At 33.4% G+C, this 15,008-nt stretch overlaps 1 protein-coding gene across 2 annotated transcripts; it reads left to right on the plus strand.

Moving 5' to 3' along the window:
• Positions 1-6,009: 6,009 nt before the first annotated feature.
• On the plus strand, positions 6,010-9,832 carry LOC142531358 (proline--tRNA ligase, chloroplastic/mitochondrial-like). 2 transcript variants are annotated; one of them, XM_075637458.1, is made up of 11 exons: positions 6,014-6,419; positions 6,497-6,553; positions 7,015-7,125; positions 7,263-7,349; positions 7,440-7,553; positions 7,638-7,844; positions 7,957-8,094; positions 8,300-8,461; positions 8,559-8,758; positions 9,060-9,143; positions 9,262-9,832. In XM_075637458.1, the coding sequence occupies exons 1-11, from the start codon at positions 6,063-6,065 to the stop codon at positions 9,401-9,403; spliced, it is 1,659 nt and encodes a 552-aa protein (XP_075493573.1). In that variant the 5' UTR covers positions 6,014-6,062; the 3' UTR covers positions 9,404-9,832. The 2 variants fall into 2 exon arrangements, with proteins under 2 accessions (XP_075493572.1, XP_075493573.1); XM_075637457.1 differs by having other exon boundaries at positions 6,010-6,419; positions 7,440-7,844.
• The last annotated feature ends 5,176 nt before the right edge of the window (positions 9,833-15,008 follow it).

The following is a 15,008-nucleotide window of genomic DNA, read 5'->3' on the forward strand; positions in this document are numbered from 1 at the left end:
TTTAATTAGTTAACATGTTATATAACAATGAGAACTGTATTAAAAAAATTATACATACAATGTGATTTTTAAATTTATTACGTATATTTCATAAACTAATATTTTTAAAATTTTAATTAGTAATTTAAATTAATTAAATTTTTTAAATATATTTCATATTTGTGGAATAAATTATTTTTTGTAAATACAATAATAAAAAATATTATGAGAATATTCTTTTAGTGTAGAGTTTATAAATTGTAGTTTGAATATGAATTTTATATTTGGTATATAAATGACAATATTTTGAAGTTAGTGTTGCCCTAAAATAACATGGCCTTAATTATTCCGCTCATGGAATACTGAGCACTTTTATTATCCATTTATTATTTTGCTAAATTGATATTATCAATTTAAGATTTTGTCTTTTTAGATTATCAAATATTGCTTGATTTAATTCTAAATGATAATATCTTGGTTTACTTATTTCTAGATTATGAGATCTTGCTTGATTTATTTTTAGATGATAAGAACTTGATTGATTTATATCTAGATATTATATGATTTGTTTTTAATATGATTTTTATCTCTTACATATTTTATTCTTGTTTAAAAGAGTTTTATATCTAATGAAAATCTTGTTTACATATTTTGTAGGACTCTTTTATAGCATAACTTTTAGGTCAAATCATGGATATAAATATGTATAGCCTTATAGCCGTACATGGGGTTTTTTGAGGAAGGAGAGAATTGTAGAGAGAGAAGAGGCTTTGAAGAGAGAAAAGGTGTGAGAGAGAGAAATGGACAGAAAGCTTTTTATCGAGAATAAAATTACAAGAAGTCCAACATATATTTGCTCTGTAGTTTTTCTGTGATCGGTGATCACTTTTGCAGGAGCTTTTCATGTGAGCCTTTTGGTGTGAGCTCTTGAGAGGATCGGCCTGAGGAGTTCTTGCATAGAAGGAAAAAAATACAAGAGCCGAGCCTATTTTGATGAGACGTTTTTGTGTGGTCGGGTGATCACTTTGGAGCACAGGAGAGCTGCTGGAGTTTGTCTCTGAATACACTCATAGTTCAGAGTTGAAGATTTTCCTATGAAGAGTTTGTGTGATTGATTTACTGTTACACCGTGTTGCTGATTGGTGTTGCCAACACTCGAAGAACAACACTGACGCAGAGTGCTGATCGAAGAGTGGTTTCGTTTGGTTATAAGCAATACGTGTTTGTTTTATGCATCTAGATTGGATTTGTGTTTTTTATGCATGTTTTAATTCCTTGGAGTGTCAAGGAATTTAATTTTGTTATTTTCACTAGTATTGTTTTGGTGTGAACGATTTACATATTTTTCTAGTGAAATTTTTGCCATGATGCATCGCACAAGTATTCGTATTTGTGCATAATTTAAATCTGATGTTTATTTATTAAAGTTTACGTGTGTGTTAAATATAAATTTCCGCTGCATGTTGCACACTCGTGTTGACAACATCAGAGCACAACACTAACTTCTGATACACACATTATAATATTTTAATTAATTTCATGTACGTTTATGAGCAACATTCCTTTCAATATATATAGTTATTTTTTAACGTTTTCATTATACGTTCTTTTATATATTGAGTAGAAATAATCTTTCCGAATAATAGATATTTTGTTCCATCATATTATGATATGGAATTTACGATTCATTAGCGATTTAAATTTTTGTCAGATAATCGAATATGATCAAATTCGAAAGTGTCTATGTAATAAATGCAATCAAATTCAAGAAAAATCTTCCAAAAAATCCATCAAAAACATGAACATTTAACTGTATCCATCCATGGAAAGGATCATTGATCACTCACAACCAAAATCTGACCAAAAAAAAACTCAAAATTTAAACCATGTAGTAAAGCAAGAATCTGCTTCTAATAGCTCCTAGTAAACCATAATATTTATCAGAAAAACTCCTATGAAACAATTTAACGAGTCAGTTTTCTAAGATAAATCTCTTACCTGACCCAACCCATAAAATATATTATTTTTTATGTCAAAAGTATTATTTTTTACTCCAAATATAAACCAGGTCGAATTGTGAAACTGTCTCGTTGGAGACCTAATTTTTTAGACAAAAATATTATTTAACAATGTTTCTGAACATATATTTATTTTTGGACTATGCATGTGAGCTATGTGTCGCACGAGGAGGACTGACTAAATAAAATCAATTTTTTTACAAGCAAAAATATAACTTTTTATTTCTTGAAAAAGTTGGATATTATAAAAACATTTAAAATTTAATCGTGGGGAACTATTTGGCAATGTAATATGATAGCTAAAATCCATGACAGGGAGAATGAATTTAGTTAGAGAAATATATTTTATTAAAAAAAAAACCTAACGTGAGTTGATGTGAAATTTTCTTTTTTTCGTGGAAATGTCCTTTTGGCACTTTTTATTTGGTACATCTCCCCATGACATTAATCTACAATATGAACGTGATTAATAAAATAGTGGAAATATGAAACTTGTGATACTAATTAATTAGAAATTTCATCGTTCATAAAAAAAGAAAAAGAAAAAAGAAGTAGATTTCATAAAATATATTCGATTAGGTTTTTATTTAGTTCATCTCTGTTAAGTATATAAAAATTAAAAAATAGACTATGATCGAATTCGAAAGTGACTACTTAAAATTTTCAGCCAAATTCAATAAACTTACCCTAAAATCCAACAAAAAACTGGAAAAATTTGCTTATACCGAATGATTTTCACTTGAGTTATCATCAGCACTTGGATAAAATGACAAAAACATTTTTATTTTAAGATAGTTATGTTTTGAACCCGCGTAAAAGCAAAAAAGAAATCCCCCACCCTACCCCAATATTGTAAGGAAAAAAAACATATTCAAAATTTGAACAAGGTGTATCCATTAGATGTTGATCCAAGAATGGCAAATTGGGCACACTATGCTGATTGCAACATAACAATAGGATCCTCCATTAAAAACCTGACAGTGGACCAATCTTCTGAAATACTTTAACAATTGTTTTACAACCCAACATTTACTATTTGGCTTTTTGTTTGGTCTGTTTAAGATTTGTGAATGAATATGGAGTAATGTGACAGATTTCAAGAGGAAGACAATAATCAATTCAGCTTACACCACAATATTTGCAGATCGATAGATATTCTGCAGGCATCTTGTACAACAACCAAATTATGTACACTAGTAAATTCTATCCAATAATTTGTTGTGTGTCATCTGGATCATCTATGATTTTTGATCTCGATCCAACGTAGAGTTTTAACTGTTACATCAGTCCGTGGCGATCAGAAGCTAGGCTAGTAACTGGGGAGAGAAGGAGAGATGGGATTGGGGATTTCCTGAGAGGGAACAGAAGTTTCATTTTTTAGAAAAATTATACATGAAGTTTCAACAAATAAAAAATAAAAAATAAAAAAATTCTTCTTTTGTCTGATTGCATCTCTTTGCTCTTGCTGAATTGACCCCAAGTGGCAACTTGGTGTGTTGAATGGTTGCAGTCTGGGGACCATGTAAGCATTCAAAGAGAAAATGTGTGCCTGCTCCACAAAATTAAGTGTTGACCTTACTCAAGAATCAAGATTCTTGAACAACTTATATGAATATGAGCAACAGCATTTCTAACATCATTCCAAAAACCAATCTGAATGATGGCTTTCAAATGCCAGTAAAGAGGATTGAGTGGATAAAATACATCACATCGCGAATAAACATATTTTAACAGAGATCATAAAGCCAAATGTGCTGCAAAAACAACATTCAGGGTAGAAACATGGGACAGTTTAAGTTTGTAGGTCAGTTTCTTGAAACACTTCCACAAGAATGTTCCTATCTACACTCTAAGCCGAGGCTAGTGCGAACTGGCACCACAAAAGGGCTTCTTTTCATAGTGCAAATTAATAAATTGACATCTAATGATTAAACATTTTATGATATGAACTATCTAAAATACGGAATAAAAAGGAAAAATCTTGAACTATGTAACTTGTTAACCAGCAAAAGCTGCACAGACATACCATTTAGTACAACAAGTTTCAAGTTTTCAACCTATATGTATAAGGAATCCACCATTCAGTCAATAGTGGATTTATCCGAAAATTCTTCCTCTGCGTTGTTAAAATGGAAATCTTTGCTTGAATTGAGCGAAAATGTGCGATGCTTCTGAAGATGTTCTCTCCTTTTCCATGTAAAAACCATTCCCAAAACTTTATCAGTTCACTAAAATCATCTTTTTCTATGATTTCTATTACATTGGTATGTGCAGGGGACAGACTCCTCCATAAAGCCAATTGAAATACCTTCACCAATAAGTTCAGATAACACTGTCATTATGAACAACTTCTTTTTGCAAATCTTGATCTGAGTTGGCTCCTTCCATTTGTTGTCAAATTTCCAGAACCAAACCTTGATCCCCAACTGTATGGACTAATTGATCCAGAGCCGACTGGTGAGTGAAGCTTGCTCATAATAGGAGAAATGTTCATAGCCAAGAAATTGAGGAGCCTCCCCATGCTAAATTAAACAATAGGGCATTTATCAAGAAGGCGACGAGGCTCCAGAAGAAGACATTACCGAGTTTGGTGATCTAAAACGGCAGCCGGGTCTTCACGGATACTGATAAGGTAAATGCTCACACATAACAAGAAAGATCTAGAAGCTTTTGACCTCATGTGATCCAATCACTCAATATTAATCAACAAACACAATTTTTTTCCCTTGAAGTTAATCAACAAACACTTGTTGAACAAGAATTCATTACATAAATGATAAGATTAAAATATTTAACCATGCACTCACATAAACAACACAATCCGATTTGATGGGAATCACATTTCGATAATAGTACATAAAATATGAAATAATTAAAATGTTATCAAGATAGAAATATGTATGAGTCCTATTAAGAATGTTTGATTCTCGGAAGACTCAATTAGTAATACTCTATCTTTAAAAGCCCTCCTTGCCTTTAGCTACCCTTCAAATTTCTCCATAAATATCTTGTACTTTGGATCATTGGAGGCAAGTGACTTTGAGTTCCAAAAAATCCTTCCTTTTTAACATATTTTGAGGTGATTGCTGACTTGAGGGTCGGAGAGTTTTCGTCGGGTAATCCCCAACGCCTCTGACGTTCGTTCGTGAAACAAGTGACAGCCCCGAGATGATCATTCATTGGATTTCCATTTTGTTAGCTGATACATAGGATCAAAAGATCATTCAAATAACGGATCTCATAATTTGAAGGACTCCCCGAATCCCTTGATTTGGGTAGTCATTATATTTCCCGCATTACAATTCAAATCAATATATGTATGAAACTCGCATAAACGCTGCAGCTTGCATGCAAAATTGTATAAATAAATATATTATGATTATCATTCTAACCTTAATTATCGAAAATGATAAAATTTGAAATGAGATTTTTTAAATATAATAAATAGTATATCTATTTTGAGACGGACTCATATATCTAAGTCAACCTATTCATATTTACAATAATAAGTAATATTTTTGGCATAAAAAGTAATATTTTTTCACGGATAATCCAAATAAAAATTCTGTATCACAAAATTGACTCGTAAGATAATGTGACAATTTTTTATGCGCATACTAAATCACTCGAACTTATTTGCTATACTTTTTCCTTTGTAATAGGTGATTTTGACAGTTCATCTATTTTTATCTACATATTTCAAGTTCTCTACTGTGACATCTATTTATAAAAACAATAACAGTTATATAAAAATTTGTAAGTGATCCAATTAAGCATCTAAAAACAAAATAAATTGACATGTATTCAACTCGATTCAGTTTCGACAATTTTAAACTAATATCCAAAAATATATTATAATAAACACTAATAATTTAAAATATATTTTTATTTAGATAGAAAAAAATCTTTAATGAGAAATATTTTTTTCTCTGAAAAATATAGTTTTATAAATATTATTATATTTAAATTGAGATTTTGGGAAAAAAATAAAAGAGAGCAATCTGATCAAAATGGCAACGACAAAATGAAGACCTCTCATCTCTAATTATACAGCGCCACCACCAAATGGGTGCTCTTCGACTCCCTTCCCTCAATTCATTCTCCTCCGCCGCCGCGGCGGTGATTCCTCGCTGTCACCCCTGCCGTCGGATACGCCTGCCACTCCGTCGCATCACCGCGTCGAATTTCTCCTCCCAAAGAAGCACCGCTCAGAAAGAACTCGCGACTCCTTCTGAAGTCAAAGATGGCTCGCAAAAGCCCAAACTTCAGCAGGAAAAGGACCGGGTTATTACCCCTCGCTCGCAGGACTTCAATGCTTGGTATTTGGACATAATTGCTAATGCGGAGCTAGCTGATTATGGCCCTGTCCGTGGCACCATGGTTATTCGCCCCTACGGTTACGCCATATGGGAGGCGATTCAGGTTTGATTTTTCATATTGAGGTCTCATAAGTGAAAAGTTTTGATCTTTTGCTAATTGGCGTGTTTTGATGGATGCAGGAGTATTTGAATGTGAAGTTTAAGGAGACTGGTCATAGTAATATGTATTTCCCCCAGGTGAGGTTCATACTTCTTCCATCATTAAACTCGAGTATTTGATGCGGTTTTAGTTAGCTTCTGGAATTTTTTGTGGTTTCTTGTGGCATGGAATCAACTAGCCTCCTTCTTTGTTGGTGAATGATGGGTATTTTCTTCTTGTTAGCGGTGTCACATTTGAAGTTATTCACGTTAGGCTACTGAATTTATTGGTTTGGATAAGTGTTAGCTACAGTGTTTTGGTTGAACTAAGTTGTATCACATACATAATTTAAGGCTATACGTGTTTTAGCTCTTGAGAAGCGATTGAAGGCTTCTTGACTCATTACAGGGGCTTGAGCCTATGAGTCATTGCTTTTGCTGAAACATATGTGAAAGAAGACATCTTTTGTTAAATTAAGTGGTTAATGTGACAAGGATTTTCTCGGTTCTGATGTTTTACGAGATTTATGATGGTGAAGTGGTGACCATGATTATTGCAGTTTATACCATATTCATTCATTGAGAAAGAAGCTAGCCATGTTGAAGGTTTTAGTCCAGAATTAGCACTTGTTACAATTGGAGGAGGAAAGGAACTAGAAGAAAAGCTTGTGGTAAATAGACTTGTTACCTTCTTTTCCTTGCATTTTTCGCATTTGGTTTTTTTGAAAAATTAATCAATATTCTTGGCAAATGCTGGTGTGAACCTGAGTTTACTTTTTGATTTTTGCCCTTGTTGAGGTTATGGCAGGTTCGACCTACTAGTGAAACAATTGTAAACCACATGTTCACTCAATGGATCCATAGTTACCGTGATCTTCCACTTATGATCAATCAGGTAGTGCCTCATGTTCCATTTCTTTATTCATTTTTAACATGTAGGTATATCACTTGTTGATTTTTATGTCACGTGTTTAATATGTTTCAGTGGGTAAATGTGACAAGGTGGGAGATGCGTACTAAACCATTTGTCAGAACTCTTGAATTTCTTTGGCAGGAGGGTCACACAGCTCATGCCACTCTAGAAGAGGCAGAAAAGGAGGTTAATTCTTTTTGTTCAAAGAAATTTTCATATAGCTCAAACTCTTTGCACTTTCATTTAACCAACTCGTCTACTGAACTGCAGGCGTTACAAATGATTGACGTATATATCAAATTCGCTTATGAGGAAGCTGCAATACCAGTTATTGCAGGTCGTAAATCAAAGATGGAGACATTTGCAGGTGCTTCAAAGACCTATACCATTGAAGCAATGATGGGAGATCGGAAGGCTTTGCAGGCAGGAACAAGTCACAACCTTGGGCAGAATTTTTCTCGTGCATTTGGAACACAGGTCAGTGGAATTTACTGTTAAGAACTTTAAACTTGTGACCTTTCTCAATATGTGTGCAGGCTAACAATGTGTTGATAAGTTTATTGATCTAATAAACTGTGTACCTGTACAGTTCACTGATGAGAATGGACAAAGGCAACATGTATGGCAGACATCATGGGCAATTAGCACCAGGTTTGTTGGTGGTATAATTATGACGCATGGAGATGACATTGGCTTGATGCTTCCTCCAAATCTAGCACCTGTGCAGGTACATTTGAAGGACTTCACTGATATCTCTTCTAAGACTGAATACATTTGTGCCAGTACCCCAGTACTGCTAAAATTAACGTTTGAACAAAATTTATGACTATGTGATGAACCTTTTGCATTTGTATATGTGATATAGACACCCAATTAATGGTGTTCTGCACATACTAATAGAGAGTTTCAAATTTTTAATAATGTACTTTTAGGTTATGATAGTTCCAATCTGGAAGAAGCCCGATGAGAAAGCAGGAGTTTTAAATGCTGCCTTATCTGTGAGAGAAATTCTTCAAGCTGCCGGAATCAAGGTTAAAGTTGATGACTCAGAGCAGAGAACACCTGGGTGGAAGTTCAACTTTTGGGAAATGAAGGTAAGTTCCACCGAGTTATATCATGTTGTTTCACTCTATAATACTACATTATAGTGCTATATATGAGACTCTGTTAAGGCTCTTTTATTTTCATTAGGGGGTACCTCTGAGGATTGAAATTGGTCCTCGAGATGTTTTGTGTGGGAGTGTGGTTGTTTCTAGAAGAGATATTCCCGGAAAACAAGGAAAAGAATTCGGTATATCCATGGAATCTTCAACTTTGGTGGCTTATGTAAAAGGCAAGTTGGATGAGGTCCAATCCTCACTTCTAGAACGAGCAACATCATTCCGAGATAGGTTAGTGAGCAAATTTTTTACGGTCTAATATCTCCTGGAAAAAGAAACCGTCAAGGCAAAGAAACACGTAGTCTATTTGATTCTACCTGATAACTATTTTACATTTTTACTGCAGTAATAATAAAATCTTGCTGCATTTACATAATATTGCAAAGTTTTGGCTTAATAGAGGGAAAAAGGCCTACACCGATCATATGTTAACCATTAACGCTCTAGAAGCTCAGAACATTCGTTCAAATTTTGGGTACATCACGATGATACTATTGTTGCTTGTTTCTGACCAAAAGAATTTCATTTCTAGCAACATTATCGACGTGGTTTCTTACAACGAACTGAAAGAGGCAGTAGCTCAAGGAAAATGGGCAAGGGGCCCTTGGTCAGCCAGGTAGTCTAGCACCACTATCTAAAATTATATGCCTCATAACACAAGATGCATTTAATTCCCTTGTAACTCTGGCGCATCCAATGTGAGACGATCATTATTACTTTATTTGTGTATACAGCGACAAAGATGAACAAAAGGTGAAAGAAGAAACGGGGGCGACTATTAGATGTTTCCCTTTTGAACAGCCTACGGGAGCCAAGAAATGCTTGATGACTGGCAATCCAGCAGATGAAGTTGCAATTTTCGCCAAATCTTATTAGTCCCAAGCACGAATCCGTTTCTGCAATTCAAATCGCCAAGTACTGGGATTTTCAAGATCAACTGTCCGCCCACAAGTCGCATTTCTTCTCTACATGTTATTCTGGGCGATATCCATTATTCTTGATAAAATAAAAAAACTATAAAATTTTGTGTTCTTAGTAGTTTCAGAAACAGCCACACTCTTTCTTTAGGTACATTATTAAAGGGTGATCACAGATATTGCACATTGGTATCTGCACTGTTTTTGTTCAGTGCGTTATTATCGAATATTTCTCCAAAATGGCTTTCATATTTTGTCGGCCATCTTTGCAATATATATATATATACACACAAAAATAGTACAGGGTTTGCGAGATAGTTTTTGTAAACTTTATAAAATATTTGATATATATTTCTTGAATGAAACACTATTGGATATTCTGCATGTATGCCCTGGATCCGGTTCCGCAACATGTTAAGAATGTAAAATAATATCAATAATTAAATCAACTAGACTAATTAAATCCACATAAATATGAAATTATCAAAGTCTGAGAAATTGTCAAAGTCTGAGAATGAATTTAATGATACATGAGATTTCTGAAGGAACATCAAAGTCCAAGCCCGACATTGTCATGTGAGCTTTATTAAATTATGTATCAGTTGCTTCATCACACAAGCAAGTCCACATACGTAATATATGTATTTATTATAATAATGCACTGACTGTGTTTCACTGTATATATATATACACACACACACGCACACATCTGATAGCCAAATATGTGTGTGTTTGTATTTGTACGTTTTTGACATTTGTTGCTCAACTTGCCTCGCAAAGTCAACCAAGTAATTGCGATACACGAGGACTTGGTGAGGTGGCAACAACTTGAACTTGTGTAGCAAAATGAAGTGAGAAAATGGATCAGAAAATGGGGAAAACTAATAATTCTGTTTTTAAATGCTGAGTTTTAAATTATTTTTTAAGTCTATTTTAAATAATTCTTGCTTAATAAAAAATAAAACATAGATATCTAAATGTTACCTTATTTTATTTTAGAACAAAGATATGACACTACTCGTTTGAAAAACAAAAAATAACGTAAAAAAAGTCGTCAAAACATTAAAGTATTCACTTCCTTTTACTATGTGTCACAATTCCTTCATATCCTATATCATTTGATAGTATTCCTCAGTCAGGAAAATTAAATTACCTGTATATTTTAGTGTGTTGGATCATTTTAAATCGAACAATGGAAAAAACTAGTTAGTTTGGTGATTGTACTAGATGATTATCGAATCCCGTAAGTTTTACAAGAACTCAGACAGATTGCACTTTGATACCTCAGGGATGAGCACATCCAAGTTGAGCCCATACCGGAACATGAGCCCCAGTCCATCTTTAGCCTCCTATAAATACCAGGTTTGAGTGTCAACTCGAGGATATTCACTATATTGTTTTTCAGCAGCACCTTTAGCTGCTCTCCTCTTATATCTTCAGTCTCTGACTTGAGCGTCGGAATAGTTACGTCGGGACACCCTTCCAACCCCTCTTCTTACGGTCTTTTTCGTAATTTCAGGCTCATGACAAATTCGAAGCATGCATTTGGACTAGTGTCACTTGTTGAATCGGACCCTAAATTTTAGGTGAGTATCACACTTGATTCCATCGAGTGAATCCATAGTCAAACTATGGGGAAAGAAAAATTGAACAAGAAAACAGAGGTTGGCCCTATTTTTCTCAGTAAATCACAGGTTGTACATTTTGACTATTTGAAAGAGTTGTACAGTTTGACTTTTGTTGTGTCTGCGGGTGGGGCCCACTGATTTGAGAGCATAACTTTGGAGTGGAGACTTGGGGGAGGAGGGGCGGGTAGGGTTCTCTATTCGTGGAACAAAAGCAAAACGCGTCCAAGGGAAAAAAGAAAAAGCAAATGCTTGCCTTTAGTATAGTATAGTATAGTATTCTTTATGTCATCCCTCTTATTTAATTATTCGAGATAGTTTAATTATCGATGTCGAACTTGAGACGAGATCCGTGATTCGAGATTGATTATATACGCGTATTTTACTTCGACAATCGAAATAATATGCGAGATATTATTATCATAAGCTCATGTTGGGTCTACTCATAATTTGATGTACGTTTTTTTTTTATATGTATTTTGTGCATTTTATGTGTGAAGTTTTCAGTTTTGATAAAATAAACATGTTTTTTAGTATAAAAAATCCTAATTATCTAGCTTTGTTTTGTGAGTTTGTCCCACGTAATCTTGTTATTTATTTAATTAAAACGTAATTAATTATTAACAAAATAAAGTAATCAAAATTAATTAATAACTAAATAATAGAATTAAAAAATGGGAAATTAATAATGCAACTAAAAACTAACGTGTTGCAAAAAATTAATAAATGGAAAATCAATTGACAAGTTATCTTGTGAGACCATCTCATAGATGTATATTTATGAGACGGGTTGATCTGAACTATATTTACTATGAAAAGTAGTTTTTTTTCCATAAAAAATAATATTTCACAGATCTATACATTTTTTTAAAATTTGAAAAAGAGATATACATGAGTCTCGAATTCAAAACGTAATTGGTAATTTCATTAGGTCAAGAGATACATGAGCTTTATGAATTTTCGTAGGCAAAAATTTGTGTGAGACGGTCTCATGGGTCGTATTTTGTAAGACGGATCTCTTATTTGGGTTATCCATGAAGAAATATTATTTTTTATGCTAAGATCATTACTTTTTATTGTGAATATCGATAGAGTTGATCAATCTCATATATAAAGATTCGTAAGAGCGTCTTATAAGAGATGTACTCTTTTTCGTAAGTATGTATTAATATTCTTGCCATTGCATTTTATTCTCTCTTTGTTTGGATTTTATTTAAAGAAAAAGATAAATAAAGGATCTTCGGTTTGTGTGTAGTTGAAGGAAAGAAGGGTATCTTTAGATAATTTTTTTTTAAAAAAAATGACATATATTTTAATTAATTCATGCACACTATCCATTCACATGGATAAAAATTTCAATTAATTAGCCTTGATATTTTTATGAATCAATTAATCATGAATTAAATTAAATAATTTATCTTATATTTTTTAATGTAAATGTAAAGATAAGGATAAAGCAATATTTAGTAATATAAATTAGATACCAGGTTATAAGTGGGTAACAAATATTCTAAATTAGATTTTAATTAATGATAAATTTTTATATTGAATGAAAGAAGGAGATTTTTGTTTCTTTACTTAACACAATCAAAGTAATCGCTTTAAGATGTTGATAATGTGACAATATTATATTCTCAAATTTCATATGATATCTTGGACTTGATACTTTATTTTATTACATATATATCTTACTCTACTACGAAAAAATCAAATTTTTCGAAAGATAGCACGTATGTGTGTATATATATGTGTATATATATATGCACAAAAATTGTTATGGGACAATTTCGTTGTGAGGTTCAGGGTCGAAGAAGACGATGGGTGGTCATCGGTGTCATGAGATTGTACGGACAATGAGAGACTCCTGACAGACTTGTAGGCGAAGGGAGTATTAATGAACCTATCTTACATCGGAAGGAGGGGGATTACAAAACTGTTCATGTATGAGACTTTCCAATTGAGGAATGCTTAAAAATTTGATAGGTACTCTCATATGAAGAAGGTGCATATTCTTTTCTGGAAATCATCAAATAAGAACTTCAAAGTTAAGCGTGATTGACTTGGGGCAATTTTGAGATTGATGACCCCCTATAAAGTTTCCTAGGGTGTGTGTGAGTGAGGACATAAGCACACTGAAAAACTCATTTTGGTACAGTGGAGACAATCGTCAAATCCAAGGCGTTACAGTTGATATCAGAGCTGACCTTTTCTAGTACGGTATGGTTCAGGAACGAACCAAGCGGAAGCTGATGGTCATGTGTGGCCTGGGGTCGAAGAGGGTAGGGTGAACGCTGGTGTCATGAGGTTGCACGGAAAATGAGTGGCTCTTGGCAGACTTGTAGGCGAAGGGAACATGAATGAACCGATCTTACACTGAAAGGAGAGGGATTCCAAAACTATTCAGGTATGGACTGTGTAGCTGATGATTGATTAAAAGATTTGATAGGTACTCTCATATCAAAGAGATTCATCTTCTTTTCGGGAGCTCATCACATAAGAACTCCAAAGTTAAGCGTCTTTGACTTGGGGTAATTCTGTGATGAGTGTCCCCTGAGAAGTTTCCTAGAGTACGTGTGAGTGAGGACATAAGCACGATGAAAAGACTCGTCTTGGTACATTGGGGTAGTCATCGAATCCGGGGCGTTATACTCACTAAACAATTTTATAGAGTTGATCTCTTACAAGACCAAATATATTAAAAAATATTATTTTTTATACCAAAAATATTAATTTTTACTCTAAATATGAACCAAGTCTATATGTCTATATATAGAATGCCCATGTAAAAATTGATGTCCCCACAGGACCAGCTACTATTCAACCTGCAAATGAATCTAAAATACATCAGAAGCATGGTCGACCAATGGTTCCAAGGATACTGTACATCGGAAAATAAAGATTCAAGAGAAAGAAAATTCAAAAGCTCCAGAAGTAGCAATATTTGATGATACAGTAAGATAAATCAATGAACCAAACTTGAATAATATTATTCTTGAAGAATCAAATTCTCATTAAAATAATGATATTTCAACAAATTATATATCATCTCGAAAATTGTGGGATCAAAATAACACAATTGTTGACAATGTTTTTGTCCTAAATGTCGCCCTTGACATTGATGACCCAGAATCACAATCTGTTAAGAATTGTTGAAAAAGAGATGATTGACCAAAATGGAAGAAGTCCATACAGACTGGATTAGACTTACTAGAAAAACATAAAGTGTTTGGACATATAGTACGAACATCTGATAATGTAATCCCAATAGGATACCGATGGGTTTTTGTACGAAAAAGGAATGAAAATGGTGAAATTGTAAAATAAAAGGCCCGACTCGTAGTCAAGGTTTCTCGCAGAGACCTGGAATTGATTATGAGGAAACATATTCACCTGTGATGGATGCCAATACTTTTCGATTCCTAATCAGTTTATCATATCACAAAATCTTGGTGAATATTTGTTAAAAGAATGATACACAAATAATGCTATTTGTCCATGCGCTTCAAAAAAAGAACAGACAAGAGTTTTGTAATTGTGGCAGTATATATTGATGATCTAAATCTTATTGACACTCCAGAAGAGCTTACTAAAACTGCCAGTTACTTGAAAAATGAGTTTGAGATGAAAGATTTAAGAAATAAAATTTTTGTGTCTCGGATTGCAAATTTAACTTTTACAAGATAGAATATTTGTTCATCAATCATCATATACAAAAAATTTTTAAAACACTTTCACATAGACAAGGCACACCCATTAGCATCACCGTTGTTTGTTCGATAATTTGATACTAACAAAGATCATTTTCAACCACATGTAAATGTAGAAAAAATCGTTCGTCCAGAAGTACCATATCTAAGTGTGATTGGAGTATTATCTTATCTCGCAAATTGTACTCGTCCAAATATATCATCTCTGTTAATCTTTTAGCGAGATATAACT

Source organism: Primulina tabacum, chromosome 17 (assembly GCF_025594145.1).
Source record: "Primulina tabacum isolate GXHZ01 chromosome 17, ASM2559414v2, whole genome shotgun sequence".
Classification (NCBI taxonomy): Eukaryota; Viridiplantae; Streptophyta; class Magnoliopsida; order Lamiales; family Gesneriaceae; genus Primulina; species Primulina tabacum.

Bases quoted from the DNA above. Each gene is read 5' to 3' on its own strand.
- LOC142531358 (XM_075637457.1), top strand. From the start codon at position 6,063: ATGGGTGCTCTTCGACTCCCTTCCCTCAATTCATTCTCCTCCGCCGCC. The intron at 6,554-7,014 runs GTGAGGTTCATA...TGATTATTGCAG, and splicing joins GTAATATGTATTTCCCCCAG to TTTATACCATATTCATTCAT. The intron at 8,462-8,558 runs GTAAGTTCCACC...TATTTTCATTAG, and splicing joins TCAACTTTTGGGAAATGAAG to GGGGTACCTCTGAGGATTGA.